At 43.8% G+C, this 24,817-nt stretch overlaps 1 protein-coding gene across 13 annotated transcripts in view; it reads right to left on the bottom strand.

Moving 5' to 3' along the window:
- SPATA13 (spermatogenesis associated 13) overlaps positions 1 to 24,817 on the bottom strand; it is a 125,940-nt gene that overhangs the window by 55,658 nt on the left and 45,465 nt on the right. For 12 of the 13 annotated variants that reach the window (XM_014581469.3, XM_006138887.4, XM_075919258.1 and 9 more), the window contains one exon: positions 21,974 to 23,755. In XM_014581469.3, coding sequence (XP_014436955.2) covers positions 21,974 to 23,755 — 1,782 coding nt within the window. Of the gene's footprint in view, positions 1 to 21,973; positions 23,756 to 24,574; positions 24,773 to 24,817 lie in introns of those variants that run through there. The other variant, XM_075919260.1, reaches the window with a different exon arrangement.

Genomic DNA, 24,817 nt, shown 5'->3' with positions numbered 1-24,817 from the left:
GAGCCTGGGGTCAGCTGAGGACTCCAGCTGATCCTGGGCTTCTGCAGCACTGCTCCTTTGACCCGCCGCCATAGTGTTTCAAAGGGGCAGTGCATGTGATTAATTGCAGAATTAACTGTGATTAAATCTGGAATCACTTGACAGCCCTACTGAAAACTTGAGGAGCTAATCCATTACATCTTTGTATTCATGAAGAAGGCTCAAAGCAGACACTCGAGTATTATACAAACCAACAGAAGAAAACCCTAAATGCTATTTTATGTAAACACTTGACAGTTCTGATAACTTAAATAAAAATTTTAGTGTGTACTTAATATTGTGTGAAAATGTATGAACCTTCTTATTCCCACAATCCCATTGTTGTAATTGCTGGCTAAGTGCTCAATGTTCTTCTGGAGTCTGAGAGCTGATAAATGCTAAGCAGTCAATACTAATGTCAGAATAGGTTTTACAAGCCATATGCCCTAGAACGATGTATATGAGCACATGGGAACAGTGTGGTCATAAATAATTTTATCATCCACGTTTAACAGTGTAAAAGGCAAGATAAAATGTCTCCACCCTCTTAAAATGTAGGAACTAACCTTTGTTCTTTTTCTTGTTGCTAAACAGCAATAGGAAACCTCAGCTGAAGCTCATATACATTATCACTGTATGTTAAGGTCACAAAGGTCATTTTAAATGTGATGGACATGATCAATATTTTATTTACAAAGAAATAAAGGATCACAGATTTAATCAAACTGACTACTGAGTTTTCAATGTCAGAAAATACAAAGCTGCAGCATTCTTCCAAAGTCTGAGGAGCAACAATCATTCTCACAATAAGCCTGGAGTGAGATAAATGCCCAATAACTCACAGGTGACTAGGCCTGCAAGACAGGTGGTTTAACAGGTTTTAGTGATGGCAGAGCCAATACACAGACCTTTTTTTAAAAAATCTTTAGATAGAAACTGCAACAACATTCAATATTTTCTTTGCATCTTTTACCATGACTTAATCATCCACATTAAATATTCTCATTTCATACACAGAATAAATGTATTTAAGTTTTACATATGGCTAAATATAGCTCCTACAAGCATATCCTTTATCCCTCTCCCCCTCCAACTGTCCACTGCCAATACTGTCTCTTAAAATGAAGCCTTTTTAAGCACTGGAATGAAATCATTTTTTACTAGGAAGTGTGATCAACAGTAAATCATAAATACAGGCAGTCCTCGGGTTACGTGGATCCGACTTACGTCGGATCCCTACTTAAGAACGGGGTGAGGGAACCCCGAACTATCTGTGCCCCCCCCAGCTGACCACCGAGACAGCACCCCAGCTGCTCTATCCCAGATGTCCCCAAGTCAGCTGCTGCTGAAACTGATCAGTGGCTGATTCCAGGAAGCCCGGGGCAAAGCAGCTCTGCCTCGGGCTTCCTGTAGTCAGCCGCTGGTCAGTTTCAGCATCGGCTGAATTGGGGACACCTGGGGTACAATAATTACCAGTTCCGACTTACATACAAATTCAACTTAAGAACAAACCTACAGTCCCTATCTTGTACGTAACCCGGGGACTGCCTGTATGTGATTTAATCTTTAGGATCCACCCACCACGTTGGGTGAGACGGGGAAAAAGTTTTTAGCTGAAAACTGATTAAGTTCTATTTTTAGTGCTTGTCTTCTTTAAACATTTTTTGCACTGGTTCAATTGCTAGTTATTCCTATGAAACCTCAAGGAAGAAAAAGAGCACTTCAGGATTGCAGGCACTTAATACTGCTGCCTGTAGTATAAGCAGCACTGTAGGCTTTATAGGCCAAATGGAAAAGTACATGTAGCAACTCCTAGGGTACGTCTAGACTACAGGGTTTTGTCAACGGAAGTTTTGTCGACAGATACTATCGACAAAACTTCTGTCGACATAGAGCGTCTAGACACATTTAGTTCTGTCGACAAAGCAAGCTGCTTTGTCGACAAAACCCTGCAGTCTAGACGCAACCCTACAGGCAATAACACTTTCTGTTGACAGGACTCTGTCGACAGAAGGTGTTATGCCTCATAAAATGAGGTTTACCAGCGTCGACAAAACTGCTGAGTTCTGTCGACGTTATGTCGACAGAACTCAGCGGTAGTGTAGACGCAGGTATAGTTTTGTCGACAAAAGTCCACTTTGAGATTGTTTGTCAGATTGATGCTGTATGCAACTACAAAAAAGGACTATGAGAAAGTGCTATTGCTTGTGTGATGTTCAAAAGTAACTGCAGCATTTATTTGCACATATTCTAATTGCATTCACTGGGTTCTGAATGGTGTTTAGCTGGAGTGGGTTGGAAGAGCTGTGACTGTGCTATAAGGATAGGTGTACACAGGGGCGGATATAGGGCAGGGCAAACGGGGCAGCCGCCCCGGGCCTCGCGCTTCAGAAAGCCCCGCGCATGCGCCGTGGCAGAGGGGGGGCCCCGCGGAATTATGCTGCCCGGGGCCCCACAAAACGGTCATCTGCCCCTGGGTGTACATACGCTGAGGGATCAAATGTGCCTTATTTCAAAAGTGAATTATGCAGGCTGCATCACTAGGGCTATGTCTACATTGTGCTTTTTTTTTTTTTTTTTGCGCAAGAACATATGCAAATAAGGCACAGTGATGAATACCACCGCACCTGATTGGCATACTTAATGAGCCACCATTTTTGCACAAGGGGCTTTTACGCAAGAAGGAGCAGTGTAGACTTATTTTCAGGCAGAATGGCACTTGCGCAAGGGGGGTTTTGTGCAGGAAGGAGCAGTATAGACTGCTCCTTCTTGCGCAAAAGCTCCTTGTGCAAAAATGGCAGCTCATTAAGTATGCAAATGAGGCACAGCAATATTCATCACTGTGCCTCATTTGCATATGTTCTTGCGCAAGAAAGCGCAATGTAGACATAGCCTAGAGGTGCACTAATTGTCAATCATTTAGTTGCAAGTATGACTATGGTTTCTATAAAAACAATGAGCAGTCCTGTAGCACCTTAGGGTATGTCTACACTACAGCGTTAATTCGAATTGACTTAATTCAAAATAGTTAATTCGAATTAAGCTAATTCAAAATAACGCATCTATACTCAAAAACTATTTCGAAATAGTGTTTTGCTATTTCAAAATAGTGCGTCCACACTGAGTGGACCCTGAACCGAAGTTAAGGCTGGCCGGAACCAGTGCCGGCAGGGCATCAGGTTAGGACTTAGTGTGTGGGGCTGTTGCCTGAGGCTAACTGAGCTCTGCGCTTAAAGGGACCCTATCCCCACCCCGGACAGACAGTTCTTAGGGTTCCCCACTTGCTTGTCTACCTCGATAAAGAACAGCAAAGCAGTCCTGTCTTGGAGTGCCCTGAGTACCCGCACTCGGGACACCACAGCACTCGGCCACATGGAGCCAGAGCTGCGCCTGGGCACACTGGTGCGTCTCATTGGGTTGTTGCCATCAGCCCGGCTGCACTTGCTGCAGGCTGCCATCCGGGAGGTCTATCGGGGGGCTGTCAGGATCCAGGAGGCCCTGCGGGAGAGCATCTATCCCAAGGAGCCCTCAGAGCCTCCCCGGTCCTTCCCACCGGGGGCTTGTGCCCCATTCCTCCCTCATGTCCTTCCACTTACCCCTCCATAGCCCCCCTTCCTGATGTCAAACAAAAGACACGTATGTTCAAAAATAGAAACTGGGTTTATTGAACAAAATGGGGGGGGGGGAGAGGATGAACCTCTGGGGAGACTGGGAAAAGGAGGTGGGAGAGGGGAAGAGAGAGGGTTGGAGAGGGGAGAGGGAAACCTGGGAGGAGGAAGCTGGAAGGGGAAAGCAAGGGGAAGAAGGGGGAGGGGAAGCTCAGGGCCTTGCCAGGCCAACTTGATTTTCATGCAAAACTGCTCCTGGGTCGCATGTGGCCTTTGGTGGCCAGGCTGGCAGCTATCCTGCCATTGATGGCCACATTCCTCCATCTAGCGCGGAGATCATGGACACTGGGGGTATCCCCCCCCCCAAACCTGAATAAAGTCCATGATCTCCACCCTGGACCAGGAAGGTGCCCACCTTCTCCATCCCCGTCAGGCTCCTGGGAGCTGGCAGACTGTTCCTGAGGAGCGGTGGAGGGCTGGCTGCCAGTGGCTTGCTGGCTAATGTTTTGGAGCCACTGGGACAGGAGCCACAGTGACCACTGCTGGCTCTGGGCTGGCAGGCTTGGAGCTGGAACAGGCACTGTGGCCAGGGTCTATCCCTTTAATGGCTCTGGGGCTAGGGAAGAGGAGAGTAAGTTTTCCTGGTTGTGCCGAGTGGCCACCAGGGCTCCCTGGGAAGGGCTGTGTTAGAGGAAAAAACTGCCCCTCCCCAGTAAAAAAGTTTGGCCAGGCCACTCTTGCTATAGTGGGCTGCAGTACTCCTTGGGAGAAACCGGCCGCACCCTTCCTGCATACCATTGCCTTTAGAAAAAGAGAAGGTGTGAAAAGGGGAAAATAGCCTCAGACTCTCCCACCCGTCACCTTAGCGTGAGAACTGTGGGACTTATCTGGTCGCATGAAACCTGCTTAGTTTCGGCCCAACCCCTGGGACACAGACCCCCCCACTTGATGACCATTGGGCCATATATGGTAATATGCAAGCGCGGGAAAGCGATGTGCAGATTTGGGAATAAATACCCATCGCACAGTTCACTCGAGGAGGCCTTCGCAACACATGTACCACCGTGCATGTGCCTTCACGTATACTCCAAAGCGCTGCCGGCCTGATCAACCGACCAGCCACCTCTCCCAACTCTCGGGCGTAACAAACACCTTCGCAACCAAACCGATATCTTTGAAATGTTCCGTGTGCTGTGTAAGTTGGTATGTATGATTTGATTTTTTCTTGTTGTATAAGCTTAGTGTTGTAGTTGTTTTGGGTAGTACATAGAGTTTGTAGTTATCACTGTTATTTAATTAGTGTAGCTGGATATTTTTAGAATAGAGACTATTCCCCTTGGCATTCCCATCCTTATATCTCTGACATGTTTAACTAGAAACCATAGAATAAATATAATAAATACTGTAAATTATTTATTAATACAGTCTATTAAAATCTTAGAATAAATACTATAAATTCATTATTGTTATAAATATTTTTTATTTGCTAAAACGGTCCACCTGTTTCTGTCCTTCCCCCCTTGGGTATGCATCATCAAACCTGTGATTCTCGCTGGAGGCTCCCTATTTCAAATTAAGTGTCTACACAGCACTTAATTCGAAATAGCTATTTCTAATTTGGCGTTACTCCTCATAGAATGAGGTTTACCAAATTCAAATTAAGCACTCTGCTATTTTTAATTAATTTCAAAATAGCGGTTTGCATGTATAGACGCTATTTAAGTTGATTAGAAATAACGACTTATTTCGAATTAACTTTGCAGTGTAGACATACCCTTAGAAACTAACATATATACACAGTATCTTTAGGGATGTTAAATTTCGACTAAGCAGCTAATCGAGCAGTCGATACATTTTCCATTGACTACTCAGTTAATCGATAAGGAGTGGGTGGGGGTGCTTGCTATCACAGCTGTGCCTCTGCCTATGAAACATAGTAAGAGACTTTCAAGGCTCTTGCTACATTTAAAACCTGAGACACAGCAGTCGGACCCGGCGCAAACAGGGACTGCTCGAGTCCCTGCTCACGCTGTTTCCCCCGCTGCACCTTACCTCCCCTACCCCCACATAGAGACAGTGCTGGGGGGGGGGGCAGCTTTTAAGCTGGCTCCCACTCCACCCCTTTCTGCCTCTGATACAGAGGCATTGGCAGTGTGGGGTTAGGGGGAGGAGAGGGCAACTAGGCGCTTACATCCCTAATTATCAAGAGCTTTCATGGGCAAAATCCACTTCTCATGGGTTAACAACAGGTAAGTGAAGGCAGTGTCTCAGAAAGGACCACTGGGAAAAAGTGAAGGAGTGGTAACGTTTTGCAAATTTAAGGCAGTTTTTGTGAAGTAAACTCTGGGTATATCTACACTGCACACTTATTTTGGAAAAAGTTACTCCAGAAGATATCTTCCAGAATAGCTTATGTCAAAATAGAGCATCCATACTACAGGGAAGCCTCAAAATTAGTCCAAGGCAGGCTTCCCTAATATGGATGCACTATCTTGATTTAGAGCCCCAGGAAGCACTGGGGAGGAATAACTTTAGAACGGTCCTGGTGGGGAACTATTTCAACATAGCAGCAGTGGAGCCTACACACACACACACACACACACACACACACACACACACACACACACACACACACACACACACACACACACACACACACACACACACACACACACACACACACACACACACACACACACACACACACACACACACACACACACACACACACACACACACACACACACACACACACACACACACCTTCTTCCCAAAGAGCTTTTTCGGTGAGGCCTTATTCCTCATGAAATGAGGTTTACCAATGATGGTAAAAGCTGTCCATTATTTTGATTTTCTTTCAAAATAACGCAATTGCTGTATGGATGCTAGTATTGTTTTTTCCAGAATAACGACCATTATTCCAGAAAAACGGTGCAGTGTAGATGCACCCTCAGTGTTTTAAGTGTAATTTATGTTTGACATAAACCTAATGCCATTTGATTCATATGTGATTTTACCACTACTAGCATCCACATAGCATTGTGTTATAATTTCATGGTCACAATAATCATATGTTTTTAACATGGAGATGCTCATGGGGTAAGGAGCAGAAATAAAAATATGAGTTGGGAACGGAAACACACACACGGGTTATTTCACAATATTCTGAACATTTTATTGCACATACATCACCGTAACTTTAAACAAGTGGAAGAACAGTGTCTGTTCTTCTCAGCCATGTCCTTTGCCCTGTTATCTCAGGTAACAGTTAACCCCCGACAGGGATTTCTAAGTCCCTTCCACTCCCAATCCTTGTGACTGCAGCTACAGCTGACTCTTAGAACAGAAGGCTGAGAGGTATGAAGTGCCCCAGTGGAGGAATACAGCCTGAAAATAGCTCTGAGGCTATGTCTACACTATGGGGTTTTTCCAGGACACCGGAGGTATCCCAGAAAAACTCCACTATGTCCAGCGATCACGTCTGCTCTTCCACTTTTTTTTTTTGAGGAAGAGCCAACGTGCTCTTTTGGAAGCCCTGTCTTCCTTTTCCCACAAGGAAGGGCTCTATCGAAAGAGGATGCTTTTCCAAAATTTGGCCCAGTGTAGATGGGCCAAATTTCAGAAAAGCCTCTTCCAAAAAAAAACTATTGGAAAAAGGTACGCAAATTGTGGGATGCAATTTACTTACCTTTTTCCAATATGTCAGTGTAGGGTAGACATAGCTTGAGAGGTTTGAACTTCTCCATGAATCTCAGTGGATGTTTTCATCCTCCCTCTTTATGGTATATCTACAGTAGGCCACTGTAGCATTTCAGTGTAGACATCTTTGCCAATGGGACAGATTCTCCAGTCAACACTGGCACACTACCCAGAGAGATGGTAGCTAGATAGATGGAAGAATTCTGTGGATCTAGTACTATCTACAGTGATAGAAATGTAGCCGTGTTAGTCTAGGGTAGCTGAAACAAAATACAGGACTATGTAGCACTTTAAAGACTAACAAGATGGTTTATTAGATGATGAGCTTTCGTGGGCCAGACCCACTTCCTCAGATCAAATAGTGGAAGAAAATAGTATATGGTTGTGACTATTTTCTTCCACTATTTGATCTGAGGAAGTGGGTCTGGCCCACAAAAGCTCATCATCTAATAAACCATCCTGTTAGTCTTTAAAGTGCTACATAGTCCCGTATTTTGTTTTATCTACAGCGGAGGTTAAGTCCACTTAACTATACCCCTTGATTTTTCACACTCCTGAGCAATGTAGTTAAGTTGACAATTTTCCAGTGTTGATGAAGCTTTGGTCTCAACATTGTACTTGGTTGCATGTTCCCAGCATGCCAGTCCTTAGCTGCACACTCAGGTCTCAGTGCCGTATACTCTGCCACAGACTGAATATGCTCATTCCACTCCTCACTTGTCTATGCACTGCACACTAGTTTTACGACAAAAACTAACTCCTCTCAGCTCTGTGTGCCTGTTCCATGCACTGAACATTCTCACTCGGACCTCCCCATCCTGGGCTCAACACTGTGGGGGCATATTTTCAAAGGGAGACAGAAATGGGGAGTGTATGGTAGTGAGGAGATTCACTGCACCCACTCTCCTCTGACCTCACTCTTCCTCAGAAGCACCATCATCAGGGGGTTAGAGTGAGCCTGGAAACATTCCCTCACGGCAGGAGACAGGGGAATTCTAGGTTCCTTCCCCTGATCAGGAGACAGTGGAAGGAGAGGAACTCCTGACCCACCAGGCCAAGGAAGTGGGAGCAACCACAGGGAGGGAGAGGGGCATAGATGACTATACTGCCCTTTCCCTGAGTTTGTCATTGTCAGCATGCTCAGCTTTCCCCCTTTCCCAGTGTTTCTGTTCTGCCAGCCCTCCTATGCTCCCCATCCACCAAGTCCCTTTGAATACCAACCCTTTATTCATTGAGGTACCAGAAACACTACTTTTCTGGGAACTCAGTTCTCCCTCAAAGCTCTAGCCACTGAACTAGATTTTCAAAAACACTTTTGAGTGACCCTTGCACTGAGGAAGACTCTTGTGTAGGGATATGTTGGCCCCTTACCAGCAGGGCTAGAGAACAGCCCCAAGGCTGGCAAAGGGGCACGGCCATCACTGCATTCTTCCAAACTCTACACTGATTACCACAGCCTGGAGTCCCATTCACTGCCCCAATCCTGCTTATTTCCTAGCTTGTCACCAAAGGAGTTATTATCTGAAAATGTTATGAGCAGTGCATGGTGGGGGGAAATGGTCACAGGGTTCCTGCTGTACAAAAGACCCTACAACTTGCTTTTCTTTGATCGCATTCAGTTCTATTCAGGAAAGACTGAAGGACACGAGCAGTGACTGGCCTGGCTCTTTCATCTTTTAATCAATGCTGTTCGCTTTGACAATACTTGTAAAGCAAAGTCAGAGCCTGCACAAGCAATTTAGACTACTTTAAAATAGGACTCAAACCAGATATGTTGGTGTCAGGGCAAGACTTCCAAAAGGAACCCTTGTAGCATACAGGTCAAGAGCATTGTTGTTCCCAGAACATGATCTCTCAAAGCTGCCATGGGTAGGGCTCAAATTACCAGTGCAGCTCAAATACAGTGAACACAACATGTCACTTTGAGCCTCCCAGTTACTGTGACAACACAGTGCCTGCAAACCTTCTAGCTGTGAAGAGAGTCTTGTCTTGCTACACCTGTGCATTTCACTCTCTTGGGTATGTCTGTGCTGCAGTAGCTAAAGCAGTATAGGTATGGTGCTACAGCTTCCTGTGCCCAGGGAACAGGATTTTCTGTTGATGTACATAATCCACTTCTCCAAGACATGGTAGGTAGAGTGGCAGAAGAATTCTTTCTATCAACTTAGCTGTATCCAGTGAAGATTAGATTAACTTAACTACAGTGCACGAGATGCAAAATTTGTCACAAATCTCAGCAATGTAACTAGATCAATCTATATTTTAGGTGCATGGTAGGCCTTAGGCATGACTAGTATGGGCCAACTTAAAAGATTAGAGCCATGGTTTGAACCCCAGATATGTGCACTAACACATTCATCCAAGGGTTCTAAAAGAACTCAAATGGGAAATTGCTGAGCTATTATCTGTGGTTTGTAACCTATCCTTTAAATCGGCTTCCATACCTAATGACTGGAAGGTAGCCAATGTGACACCAATATTTAAAACGGGCTCTAGAGGCGATCCTGGCAAATTACAGACCAGTAAGTCTAACTTCAGTACTGGGCAAATTAGTCGAAACAATAGTAAAGAATAAAATTGTGAAGCATGTAGAAGAACATAATTTGTTGGACAAAAGTCAACATGGTTTCTGTAAAGGGAAATCCTGTCTTACTAATCTATTAGAGTTCTTTGAAGGGGTTAACAAACATGCAGACAAGGGGGATCCAGTAGATAGGGTTAGATTTTCAGAAAGCCTTTGATAAGGTCCCTCACCAAAGGCTCTTGTGTAAATTACATGGCCATGGGATAAGAGGGAAGGTCCTTTCTTGGACTGAGAACTGGTTAAAAGACAAGAAAGAAAGGGTAGGAATAAATGGTAAATTTTCAGATTGGAGAGGGGTAACTAGTGGTGTATCCCAAGGGTCAGTCCTGGGACCAATCCTTTTCAACTTATTCATACATGATCTGGAGAAAGGGGTAAGCAGTGAGGTAGTAAAGTTTGCAGATGATACAAAACTGTTTAGGATAGTCAAGACAGAAGCAGACTGTGAGGGACTCCAAGAAGATCACACCAAACTGAGTGATTGGGCAACAAAATGGCAAATGAAATTTAATGTGGATAAGTGTAAAGTAATGCACATCGGGAAAAATAACCCCAACTATACGTACAGTATGATGGGGGCTAATTTGGCTATGACAAATCAGGAAAGAGATCTTGGAGTTATCGTGGACAGTTCTCTGAAAACTTCCACGCAGTGTGCAGCGGCGGTCAAAAAGGCAAATAGGATGCTAGGAATTATTAAGAAAGGGATAGAAAATAAGACCCAGAATATCTTACTGCCCCTGTATAAAACTATGGTACGCCCACATCTTGAATACTGTGTACAGATGTGGGCTCCTCACCTCAAAAAAGATATTTTGGCCTTTGAAAGGGTTCAGAAAAGGGCAACTAAAATGATTAGGGGTTTGGAACGGGTCCCATATGAGGAGAGGTTAAAGCGACTGGGACTTTTCAGTTTAGAAAAGAGGAGACTGAGGAGGGATATGATACAGGTATATAAAATCATGAGTGGTGTGGAGAGGGCGGATAAAGAAAAGTTATTTATTAGTTCCCATAATAGAAGAACTAGAGGACACCAAATGAAATTAATGGGTAGCAGGTTCAAAACTAATAAAAGAAAGTTCTTCACACAGCGTGTAGTCAACCTGTGGAACTCCTTGCCAGAGGAGGCTGTGAAGGCTAGGACTATAATAGAGTTTAAAGAGAAGCTAGATAATTTCATGGAGGTTAGGTCCATAAAAGGCTATTAGCCAGGGGATAAAATGGTGTCCTTGGCCTCTGTCTGTCAGAGGCTGGAGAGGGATGGCAGGAGACAAATCGCTTGATCATTGTCTTCGGTCCACCCTCTCTGGGACACCTGGTGCTGGCCAGTGTCGGCAGACAGGATACTGGGCTAGATGGACCTTTGGTCTGACCCAGTACGGCCGTTCTTATGTTCATTATAAAATTATCTTGTTCTTCTACACAACTGATTTTGGAGGCAGCTCTAACTCGGCAGTCCCATGCTCAGCTGACCACAACTTTAGGCCACCAACCTTCTCTTGCACCCTTATGAGGCACAGCAAATTTTAAACAGTTCAAGTCAGTAGGTGGATTTTATAGCACTTAGAGAAATCTGTAAATAAAAAACATCATTCAACCTTAGCTACACAGAGCTGAAATTGCTATACTTTAGGTTTACAATTCTTTGCCTGCATAACAATAAAGTGCTCGGTTTGGATTATAATCAAGTAAATGTTCAGTTTCTCCAATTACCACTAAGGCAGCTTAAAATGAAGTTGTTTGTGCTGCCATGATTGTGGCACATCCTAAATGTAGAGAGTTTGGTCTCCCATACTGTGGCAAATTTAGAACAGCAAGTAATTTCAGCAACTACTGCAGTAAGTGCCAGTCCACAATTAAGCCAGTAAAATGGTTCATGTTTTTGTTACTGTTGACAACAATGTGTGCATCTTAGAATCAGAATTGTAGGACTGGACCTTGAGAAGTCATCTAGTTCAGTCCCCTGCACTCGTGGGAGAACTAAGTATTATCTAGACCATCCTTGATAGGCATTTGTCTAATCTTCTCTTAAAAATCTCCAGTGATGGAAATTCCACAACCTCCCCTGGCAATTTATTCCAGTGCTTAAATATGCTGACAGAAAGAAAGTTTTTCCTAATGTCCAGCCTAAACTAACCCTGTGGCAATTTAAGCCCATTGTTTCTGGTCCTAGCCTTAGAGGTTAAGGAGAATCATTTTCTTCCTCCTCCTTGCAACCATCATTAAGGTACCTGAAAATGTATATCCCCTCCCAGCCTTTTCTTTTCCAGAAGAAACAAATCCAGCTTTTTCAGTCTTTCCTCATAGGCCGTGTTTTCTAGACCTCTAATCATTTTTGTTACTCTTCTCTAGACTTCCTCCAATTTGTTCACACCTTTCCTGAAATTCAGACCTTAGAAGTGTCAGAGTACCCCAGGTGAGAACTCATCAGCATGTATTAGAACAGAAGAATTACTTCTCAGTACTCCTGACACTTGCTTTTTTTGCAGGTGTTACACTGGTGAATCATATTTATCTTGCAATGTGCTATAACTCTCAGACCTTTTTCTGCAGTACTCTTTCCTACAGTCATTTCTTACTTTGTTTCTTCCTAAGTGGAGTACTTTGCATTTGTCCTTATTGAATTTCATCTTATTTATTTCAGAGAATTTTGTATTTTAGTTAGGACTTCCAAGTGCTTAAAAAATTAATCATGATTAATGGCTCTTAAATCATAGAATACAACACTGACTGCAGAGTGTACAGTGCTAACTTTGTATTTATTTTTATTACAAGCTATTTGAACTGTAAAAAAATTGCTTTTTTAGTTCACCTAATACAAGTACTGTAGTACAAATGTGAAAGATTAAATTACAAATGTAGAATTATGTAAAACTTAACAGAAAAAAAATCAGTCAGAGGGCACACAACTGAGAAGCACAAAAACAAAACAAAAACAAAAAAAACCACGGCATCCATTCACACAACTCAGGGCGCTGAGATTCCCCTCATGCTCCAGCCCTGCAGGGGGGAACTGAGGCTCGGGGCTTCCCTTCCATATTGGGGCAAGCCAGCACTAGCACTCCAGCCCCATGGAAGGGGCACTGAGGCTCGAATGCTTGCCACAGGGATAGAGCATGAGCATGGCTCACCCTGCATGAGGGAAAGCCCCGAGCCTTGCAGCGAGCTAGATCAAGGCAAGCCAGGGTTGTATCTTCTCCACCCCCGCTTCAGAGCCTACCGTCCATTCATTCCTATTTCTTCTTCAACCAATCGCTCCAACAAGTCTGTTTACATTTTCAAAAGACAATTCTGCCCATTTCTTGTTACAATGTCGCCGGAAAGTGAGAATAGATGTTAGCATGGCACTTTTATAGTCCGCATTGCAAGATATGTAAAACATGCCAGATATACTAAATATTTTCATGCCCCTTCATGCACCAGCCTCCATTCCAGAGGACATGCTTCCATGCTGATGATAGTCATTCAGAAATAAAGGGTTAATTAAACATTTTGACTAAACTCCTTGGGGGGAGAACTGTATGTCTCCCGCTCTGTTTTACATACATATTGCCATATATTTCACATTATAAACATCCTCAGGTGAGGACCCAGCAAATGTTTGTTTCAAGCTCACTTTCACTGCAGATTTGACAAAGCACAAAGGTAGTACAGGTTAAATCTCTGATCCAGGGACTCTCTGATCCTGTAACATCTGTGGTCCAGCAGGACCAGGGATGTTACTGGACTAGAGAGCCCCAACTGCAGAGGTTGCAAGTGGCTGGCAGCCCATAGGGCCAGTGGTCTTGGAACAACAGAGCCCCACCAGGCAGGCTGGGGGCAGTGCACTGGCTGGGGCTGCAGCCAGAAGGGGAGCCCAGGGAGAGCCCAAGTCCGGACCTCTCTTGGTCCAGCAAACTCCCTTATTTGGGACCACTCAGGTCCCGAGAGTGCCGGACCTGAGAAGATCCGACCTATAGCACCCAGGGGGTGCTCAACCCCCATTCAGGCCTAGGCTCAGCCTCCACTCCAATTTCCCCAAGTTCTTACCCCACAACTAGCTTGTCTAAGTAATTTTTAACTTTTTTCTCTCCCTATTTTAGCCTCCAATTCCATCTTATTTTCACTGGCGTTCTCTGTCCCCCTAATGTTTTTGATGACAACTAAAAAGTCTGGTTCTGCCATCTTCACATCTTCCATCGGGCTCATCTTTGGGAAAGCCAAGAACATGGGAAATATTCCCAATACATCATCATCCTTAATCATCCACTGATACTACTTCAAAGCAAAATCGTGGATATAAATGCTACAGAATACCATAATGCAGTGGAAGTTAGACCTTAGCAATGACAGAAGATCCTAGCATCTGTGGGGGAATTTAGGACATGTCTACATAAAAAAAAAATCACCCATTTAACTAAATAGATTTAGTTACATTGGTGCAATCCTCTTGTTTGGACACTCAAGTCATTCTCACTTATAGCTGAACAAGGAGTGACAAGCTGAAATGACATAATGCATTCTTAACCTAATTTGTGTGTCCCCACAGAGGAATTTTGCCAAATTAAATCAATACAATTTGCATGTACAAAACAGGCTTTAATTTTTAGTTCTAGTTGCAGATACAGATTATGAAAGCTTCATGCAGTTCGCTAGTGCTCTGACAAGTACTAAGTGACTGGGTAGGGCAACTAAAGCCTGCTCTACACCTAAAAATGAGGTCAAACTAGCTCCATCACTCAGGAAACATTTTACACCGTGTGAACAGAAACCTTACTATAGATGAGCTAGATTGATGGATTAACTACATCAATAGAAAAACCCCTTTTGTCAATATTAGAAGCAATACTATACTATGGTGCAGTTGTATAGAAATACCCCAACGCTACTCTTATTTGACCTTTAAGCAACTTTTGCCAGTTCTTTTTAAAGGAGACCGTTGAAAAGAACACAGGACTTAACTGAGTTTAAGAGAAACAAGGTGCTTAGATTAGAAATGTAAAGATGTCAAGGACGGAAGCCTCTTCCCTGAAGGGGCAGATCTTGCAAATTCTTGCTCACATAAGTACTGTGTTTTTAGTACAGTAATTTCTCACTTAACACGTGCCCGCTTAACACATTTTCGTGATAGTACGATTTTTTTTTTTTTTTTTAGGGAACATTTGTCAAACAACACGACCCCGTCCCCGCAATAACACGATTTCCCCTAGGGCCGGCTCGTAGCCGGCAGCTGCGTGAGGCTTTCCCTGCCTCCTTGCAAAGCGGCAGAGGTTTGCCGCTCTTAGCGCTGTTCCCCGGTGAACCCCTCTGGCCGGAAAACAAGATACGCACTTTAGTAATAATAGTACCCCCCCCCCCCTCACCCCGCCCCCAAAAAAGAGATGGGAACCAATGGAATTTGCCAACCCTGTGCATGAGCAATGGTAAACAAAAGGTCTTAAAATACACGGAATTCTGAAAGGCTACATATGGCCTTTGGGCCACAGGTTGCCCATCACTGCTCTATGGAGCACTCAAAAAAGCCCCCACCACTGAGATGGCCTCAAACTTTCTGCTTCCTGAATTTAGAAGCTGTGTATATCCCCAGCTTAAACACTGATTTGCACAGGACGTCAAATGTCAACAAGGGGGCTCCTCACTGGTGCAAGAGTTTGCTCCTGCAGAAGAGCATGTAGTCTGAGCTTGTAGTCTCAGGGCTTAAATCACTCATAACTCACTTCAAACACACATATATTTGGGACAAGGAAGCTATGTTCTTGTCACCCAGCTAATAGGAGAAGGAAATATATAGGTGCTGGAATAACCAGAGTAAAAGAAAAGCAAATCCAGAAAATGCTGCAGCAGAACTAAGAGCAATAATGCTGGTAAGTACAATGATGTAGATTTATTTGTTAGAAGATAAATACCTTCTTGGATAACCTCTCTCATTCCCGCTACCCTATATCAAGGCAATTCCTTAATGTTAAACTATATTACGGTATTTTAAACTTTCCTAAAAAAGGTAAGCCCAACATATTTTAGGTAACAAGCACATTTTTAGGGCGTTATCTCAAACTAGCTGACTGAAGAACAGCTTTGGGTCGGAGACAAAGGCTTAGAAAGTCTGTGTGCATCAGTATTTCAATACAAAACAGGTTTTTGAATATGAATATGCATAACGCAAATAAGCTTTATGCAAATTGGAGCATGCAACTTATCATTGGAGGGTTTGTAATCTCCTAAATGTGTTTATTCTATTTGTGTGCGTGTATCATTCTTGTATGTGATGTTAGACTTATGAAGTATAAACACATTAATAGATCTAGATGTGCTAGTGAAGGCAATTAGATGTACTCAAGGAACTTAATGGCCTGATACTTAAGACAAAGATTTGTGACTAGTCTTGTTTTTCTTGTAAACCTGGACTATAGTTGGTCCTAACGAAGATATGTACCCAGGACATCTGGTGCTAAAATCCATCTTGAATTTTGTACTTTACCACAGGGGTGGAGGATGGGATAAAAAACTTCTCGCCCTGGTGAAATTCTATTTAAGGAATAGAAAGCAAAGGATGATTATGAAAACAGACTGTTTCCTACCTCCAGAGGACACATGAAAACACCTGAAAATAAAAGAACTAGCAACAGGTGTTGAGATGAGCTGTTGGATCCAGATCAGAAAGAATAGCTCTGGCCTTAAAGAGACTTCACTTGAAATACAGGCAGTCCCCGGGTTACGTACAAGATAGGGACTGTAGGTTTGTTCTTAAGTAGAATCTGTATAAGTCGGAACAGGCATCCAGATTCAGCCACTGCTGAAACTGACCAGCAGCTGACTACAGGAAGCCCAAGGCAGAGTTGCTCTGCCCCGGGCTTCCTGGAATCAGCCGCTGATCAGTTTCAACAGGCTGAATCTGGAAGCCAGTTCTTACATACGGATTCAACTTAAGAACCCCAGGCATCCCCAAGTCAGCTGCTGCTGAAACTGATCAGCGGCTGATTCCAGGAAGCCCGGGGCAGAGCAACTCTGCCTCGGGCTTCCTGTAGTCAGCGCTGGTCAGTTTCAGCAGCGGCTGACTTGGGGACGCCTGGGGCAGAGCAGCTAGGGTGCTGCTGGGTTGGTCCAGTAGCGCCCAGAGCGGTGCTACGGACCAACCGGCAGCGCCCCAGCTGCTGTACCACAGGCGTCCGGAGCAAAGCCGCGGAGCATGGGGGCAGCGGGACAGCCCAGACGCGCCGCGGCTGTCCTGCTGCCCGCGTGCTCCGCGGCTTTGCTCCCCGTCTCCCTGGTCTGCTGGTCTCCAGCAGACCAGGGAGACGGGGAGCAAAGCCTCGGAGGACGCCGGCAGTGGGACAGCTGCGGCGCATCTGGACTGTCCGCTGCCCCCGTGCTCCGCGACTTTGCTCCCCGTCTCCCTGGTCTGCTGGAGACCAGCAGATCAGGGAGACAGGGAGCAAAGCCTCTGAGGATGCCGGCAGCGGGACAGCCGCGGTGTGTGTGGGCTGTCCGCTGCCCGCGTGCTCCGCGGCTTTGCTCCCCGTCTCCCTGATCTGCTGGTCTCCAGCAGACCAGGGAGACATGGAGCAAACCCCGTTCGTAACTGCGGATCCGACATAAGTCGGATCCGCGTAACTCGGGGACTGCCTCTAAGAACTAGGGTAAGAAATTATTATTTGTAACAACTTATCTTAGTGTATTAAGCTTAGCTGGCCTCTTTTGTTTTATTCTAGCTTTGATCAAGGTCAGTCACTATCTGTTATCATTTGCAATCACTTAAATCCATTTTTTATACTTAAAAGTGACTATTATTAAGGAACTCAGTGTAAATAGCTATACAACAGTTTGCATCTCCTTCTTTCATTGATAAAGGAGACAAATACCTTATGATCTTGCTCTGTATAAAACTTTTATGGAGAGGAAAATGGAGTTCTGATCCCACTTGGGCTATTCACCTGGGTGCTCTGTCAAGTCCCTGTGACTGAGCCTTCCCAGAGCTGTTCTCAGTGTCTGTGTTGCTCTGCTCTAGGCTGTAACCCCAACTGTGTCTTTTTGCTGGGGGAGAACATAGCTTCTGTCTTAGCAGGAATGGATGGGTGAGGGGCCTTTTTGGACAGGTAGGTGTGCTCGGTGGTTTGATCATTTCATCAAGTTAGTCTCAAGGAGATTGCTGCACCCTAACCTCTCACTATCTGTATTAAGTGCAAACTATGCTATATCAGATATTGGCCTGTACCACAAAGTTATCATCTGGATCTGAACTTTCCCCAAATTTGTTGGAGATCGGTGGTTTTGGGTGCAGCCCATCTCTTTTCAACATGCTGCCTGTTTTGTATTTAATTATGTAGAAGTGATCACAGAATCCTAATGGATACCTTGAATAAGTATACAAATACAATACAGTGAAACTCTGGACCTTTGGAGGCTTGCCCATAAGCATACTGTATTATGTCCTAAAATTTGTGTACTCATTCTATCTAAAGTTATATAATAAGTGACAGATTATTCTGATTGCTTCAAAGTAGCCACAAATGCAGTAATGGAGGAGCAAAACAGACCTAACAAGGAATCCCAATCAAAAGTTCAAACCAGCATGATACAGTTGCAAAAAAATGGCATTTGTGGCTGTTTTGAAGCATTCAGAATAATCTAGCATGTATGATATAACTCAGGGATTGTATGAAGATATTATCTAAAGTTATATACTATCTATGTTGATGGTAGAGCTTTTCCTGTTAGTGTAGGTACTTCATCTAGTCGAGACACAGTAGCTATCAACAACAGCAGCCTCCCATCGACATGTTAGCTATACTGACCTAACTCTTGGTATAGGTATGTCACTCAAATTGGTGCAGTAACAACATATGCTGAACAATATAGTTATGGCACACAGAGTGGCTATGGCTTTATGGCTCTGGGTGCAGTGGGGAACAAACAGGAATAGAAAGGACGAGAAAGTTTCCACTCATCACAGAGGGCACTTTCTATTCATAATTTGTATCCTACTCGAGTTAACACTGCTCTTTAAAGCATTAGCTTGCACTCCATACCTGTATACTCCTCAGAGACATTTCCTTTGTTGCAGACATGAGTTCCTGAGTTCACCTGCCTCTTCTGGATATTACTATCTGATGTGTCTCAATACATAGCTACCACTATTACAGGCTGTGCATTCCAGTTTAGACAATGGAAGTAGAACATAATACACGAAAACCTCACAGAAGTACTTCACATCCTTGTGGATAAAATAAATCAATATTAACACCAAGATTTGGTTATTTTTAGATTAACTATCAGCAAATATGTAATATTAAAGGTAATTTAGTAATAACCTGTATGTCTGACATACACATACATTGAAACCCATGTCTCCACAATAGTGCAAAGCTACTTTGGGAAGGGAAAGAGGTTAGGATTCAGTGCTTGATGATATAACTTAAAAAACAACTAATAATCTTGCAGCACCTTAGAGACTTACAAAGCATGTACATGATATCATGAACTTTCGTCAGCACAACCCCCTTCTTCAGATGAAGTAGTGGGTTATGCCCACAAGTTTATGATACCATCTACATGTTTTGTTAGTCTCTAAAACACTGCAAGACTATTTGTTGTTTTTTACGTTTTTCCAGTTACACACTCCTGAGTGCTTGATGTCATAGTCATAATTCACCAGTAGGTGGCAGCTGGGTAGCATTAATTCCCCTCGTTTAACTGCTACATATATAGTTTCCAAGAAATGCAACTGGCATATATAAACAGCATTCTAGTGCTTCCAGGCTGTTAACAAGTATCTCTGCATATACAATGTGAATGTGAAAATTGCAGACTGGTTTTGGCACCCCAAGAACTTCTAATTAGAAACTCTTCTACTACCTGGATACATACATGTTATTACATGTCATTTCCCTAATTGTACACAATAATTTAAGCTATTTTTAGTTGTATTACTTTGTTCAGCAGAATGATGGTTAGAATGAATATATTTACAGTCACTTTTTGCAAAATGCATCATGCCTCGTTAACATAAGAAATCCTCGCCCATCTCACAAATCTATAATTTGACTAACTCAGATTTTTGTGATTTATAATTAATGCAGGCATGCCACGTTTTTGTAGACAGCATAAGATTCATTCTCAGACAGAATATATTAGTCTTATTTTACAAACTTTTCATGTGGGATACATAAGGAAGAGACCTTATTTAAAGTGGGGTTTTGGTTTTGTTTGGGGTTTTTGCACCGATGCAGTTAATACAATACAGTTATGTACCATTAGTTCATATGGGCTGCATCAGTTTAAAATGTGACTTGCACCAGTTGTATTTTAAAAATGAGGTAGCCTGTAGTGGTATAAGTCACAGTTTAAACAGGTGCAAGATGTGTACTCTAGTGTTCTGCACTGATGGAATCACATGACTATACCTGCACTAGTGCAAAACCCCCACTATACTATACGCAAGGCCTTAACCATGCCCCATTTATTCAAGAATGCAGCAATATAACTGTCCACATTCATTGACAGAAGCGTAGTTAGGTACAATGAAATAAATTACAGTAAAACTCCATTAGTCCGGCATCCAATGCTCCGGGACTCCTGATGGTCCGGCACCACCAGGAACCGGAAAGTGCTGGGGCAGCCGGACAGGCTTCCCCCATAAAGCTGCTGCTGAAACTGACCAGCAGCTGAATCGGGGAAGCCGGGAGCAGAGCAGCTGGGGTGCTGCTGGGTTGGTCTCGTAGCGCTGCCCCTCGGGGCTGCGGGACCAACCCGGCAGCACCCCAGCTACTCTTGGGGACACCTGGGGCAGAGCAGCTGGCGTGCTGCCGGGTTGGTCCCGCAGCGCCAAAGGACGGCGCTGCGGGACCAACCCGGCAGCACACCAGCTGCTCTGCCCCAGGGGTCCCCAAGAGCAGCTGGGGTGCTGCCGGGTTGGTCCCGCAGCCCCGAGGGGCAGCGCTACGGGACCAACTGGGCAGTACCCCAGCTGCTCTGTCCCAGGCGTCCCCAAGAGCAGCTGGAATGCTGCTGGGTTGGTGCCGTAGCGCCGCCCGTTGGAGCTGCGGGACCAACCCAGCAGCACCCCAGCTGCTCTATTGCAGGCATCCCCGATTCAGCTGCTGCTGAAACTGACCAGCAGCAGCTGAATCAGGGACGCTTGGGGCAGAGCCGGACTATCGTAAGGGGGGACTATGAGGGGTCTGGGGTGGCATCCCCTCCCACCCCATTCCAGACTCCTCATAGACCCCCCCTTCTGATAGTCCGGCATATCTGATAATCCGGCACCCCCTGGGTCCTAAAGGTGCCGGATTATCGGAAGTTTACTGTAGTTAATAGCAACGTACTAAGTCTCCACCCATCATTTTAAAAACAAAGAGACAATTATAGGTAAAATAATTAACTGCTTTTGAAATGAGCCTCCAAAAATTTCATGAATACACTGACAAACACTGCTAGTAATGCACAGTAAAAACAAGTGGAGATTTGATTGGTGCTGTGCCTTTCACTCCATTGTGCTCTATAAACATGACATTTTCTGTTCCAAGGGAAGAGTTTTACCTACTGAATCAACATGACTACACATTTGGGATGTAAGAGTACTCTTGTAACCTATTGAATTTCAATCGTTTACAGAATTAGTGGTGGGTGGGTACACGCGCGCACACATACACACACACACACACACACACACACCCATTTGTGCGTTCAGTGATCTCCCAGCCAAAAACTGACCCAGCCCACACACGTCACAGAGCACCATTTGTGCGTTCAGTGATCTCCCAGCCAAAAACTGACCCAGCCAGTCTTGGCTTAGCTTGATGAAATCCAACACGATCATGTCACAAGTTGGTATAACTGCAGACCATAATAAACTGCCCTTGAAAAATGTACTTTAATATCTTTACTGCCAACACTTACTTAATATCATTACACATGAGAAAAATACTTTGATGTTTGCTTCCAAACCTGATATTTTTAAAAATATTGTTGCTGGCTAGCTGTCAGCATATTTTAGCTGTAACAGCAGCTAGCATTCAGGTTGTCATTTTTGAATTAATAAAAACAGATTCTAATCTAATATATAAAGGGGGTTTGCTTTCTTTCTTACCTCTTCCTTCTTTTCTTCAGCACCAGAAGCTAAATTGAGGCTAAGCTGAGAGTGGCTGCTTATGCCACTGTCTTCATTTCCATCATCATAGTAAGCAGTTTGCACTGAGTCCTGGAAGCAAACAGGATTTCTCCCCAATTTTGGAGCAGGTAACTCAATTCTTTCCTCACTTTCCATTGAGCTCAGTGACAATGTGCTGTGATGATCTGGACAATGGAAATTAACATTGCACTGGACTTTCTCAGCACTGGGGCTCTGAGGTTTAGGGGCAGTAGGCCTAAGAGGAATGCTAGGCTGTTCAAATTCACCTGTAAATGGGCTGGTACTTTTTGGTTCAGTGGAGTCTTCATAAAACACTTCATTAGGAAGTGCACTAAGGTTGTTAAAAGCAAGTGATGAACTAACAGCATCTAAGACACACGATAGAGTCCTGAGACTGTTGGCTTCATCAGTAAATACATTTGATTCACTGTCTGTATCCTGAGAAACTGGACTATGGAGACGCGGGGTCCCAGAAAAGGTAGAATCCGGACTGTGTGCAGGGGAAATGCACCGCCGTCTGTCATTTTCAGTGCTACTGGAAACCCTGCGGGAGTAGTCGTCATGTAATCTGCTGTTTGGCCTTGTTCTCTGGTTTTGTTCATTCAGAGAAGGAGTCTGGCTCTTTGAACCATCTTTCTTCCATGCAACATCTGTAACATTAGTTACAAGTTTCAAAACTCTGTCAAAATCCTTTGCTCGGATAGGGCTCTTCCAGCGTTTTGACCGTCTCTCTGGGTTTCCACTGGCTTTGTCCGAGTCAGCAGAAGAGGTGCTTACTGTCCTTTGTGGCACTTGCTTTTCACTTGCAGCTTTCAGGTCAGTGAGATTTGAGGTGGACTTTCGTTTGAATGAGCTCTTTTTCAGAAAGTTTAAGCTATCTGTGCTTTTGCTTCTCCTGTAGATAATCCTGTTGTTTTCAGAGTCTTTCACTACTATTTCACAGAACTTTGGCTCCTGGGTGACCGGAGAAGTTGGCCTGGTGCAGTTCTGCTGACTCTGAATTTTATCAGCATCTAGCAAATTTATGCGGCCCACACCATAAGCACGTCTGATGCTGCGTGATCGGTGAGTATTCCTTAGAAAGGAATCATCACTTTCCTCTACATCAGAGCAATCAGAAGCCAAACCATCCACTGCATTATGGAAAGCATGTAAAGGCTCTGAATAGGAATACCGGTTAGTCTGAACTCTTAATGCTGCGCCATTGGAGACATGTTTTCCAATAGGGTTCTCATTTAAGACATCTGAGCTTTCCCTGGCCTGAATTCCTTGAAGAACTGAAGATTTTAGCTTCTTGAAAGATCCCATTTTTCTAATGGAAGACAAAGCATTCCACGTTGATGAGCTGCCCATCACAATCAGAGAATGAGGCCTTTCTGAGTTGGAGGTAGTTCGTTTCCGAGGGGTAGCAAAAAAGCGCATGACTTTTGAAGGGCTGAGTTTGTCATCTTGTATTTCCTCTTCAGCACTGTTGTTGCTACTGCACCCCCCATTGCTAGTTATATTTCTGGGTTCTTTGTTATCCATTACTATACAGGTAACAGCGGTGTCAGTTCCACAGCCATTCTGCAATGTTGTCATGTCCTCAGTACTGAAAACATGAGGGCAAAGGGTGTTACATCTCAGACCCACGCTATCATCTTCCTCAGTTGCTCTATGTCCCAGCACCTCATCTGCTGCACCTCTTCTTGCCTTGTTTTCACATGTACTGTGTGAACTGAGCTCTCCAGACTGAACTGCCTGCACCAAGAAAACAAAGTCAGTAGTTAGCCATTTTTTCCCCTCACAAAATGTCCTACAAAATGAAACATGGTTCCCTAGGCATAAAACAAAGCTGTATCGTGGGGCTAGGGAAAAATCTATTAACTGTTCACTTTAATATAAGGGACAATTATATATTAGACCAGTTGAACTTAAGGTGTTTCTCTCACCCAGATAATCAAACCTACCTTAGTAGAGCAGATCTACTGTAATGCTGCATGAGCTATCCTACCCTACCTACATTTTAAAGCAAATATAGCCCCACCTCTAAAGCACAACATTACATCATGCTATTACAAGAAGCAAAATTCTAAGACCTATAATGACGGGTGCTTCAACACTTGTCTTGCTCTTTATTTTACATTTAACTTGAAAAGAAATGGGAACAAAATATTTGGGTGTAAATCCAGCCATTTTTGTCATCACACCACTAAGGGTCCCTGAATTCCAAGACACATGATTGTATATGCAGCCAAGACTCATTTAAAAAAGACTGAATGGCTTCAGAATTATAAATTCCATATCACGTGCCACATACCCCTATGATGTTAGCAATGCAATAATACAACAGAACATGTATATTTTTCTTAGAGTTTGTTGCCATCCAAGGGACAAACTTTGGTTATCTTACTCAGGCATGGAGTATCACTGAAGTCTTAACTGCAAGCCTCTCAAGTATCTTCTAATTTCCTTAGCAAACAAGCCCAAGTCAGTCAAATCTACAGCAAAGTATTTTTTTCTAACAAAACACATACAACAGATACTTAAGGTAGTACAAACAAAAAGGCAATGACATACAAGAGCCCGTCCTTATAATGTGCCATTGTTGTATGAAACCTGAATTTAGAAGAGTGACTTAGGGCAGCAGTACTGTACTTCATGTACTCCAAACAAACAAGTTAGGATTCACTGAGCTGTGCTTTCCTGACCTTTTCATTCATAAGATATACTATCCACAGCTGCTAGGAGGAATGGAAATTAAACAGGTCGGTAAACAACTCACTAAAAAAAGTTCAGGTACTGCCAACTAAACATAGTTAC

This window comes from Pelodiscus sinensis, chromosome 1 (genome assembly GCF_049634645.1).
Source record: "Pelodiscus sinensis isolate JC-2024 chromosome 1, ASM4963464v1, whole genome shotgun sequence".
In the NCBI taxonomy this organism is placed as follows: Eukaryota; Metazoa; Chordata; order Testudines; family Trionychidae; genus Pelodiscus; species Pelodiscus sinensis.
The sequence above is the reverse complement of the archived record's forward strand: the minus strand, read 5'-3'. Positions and strand labels throughout refer to the sequence as shown.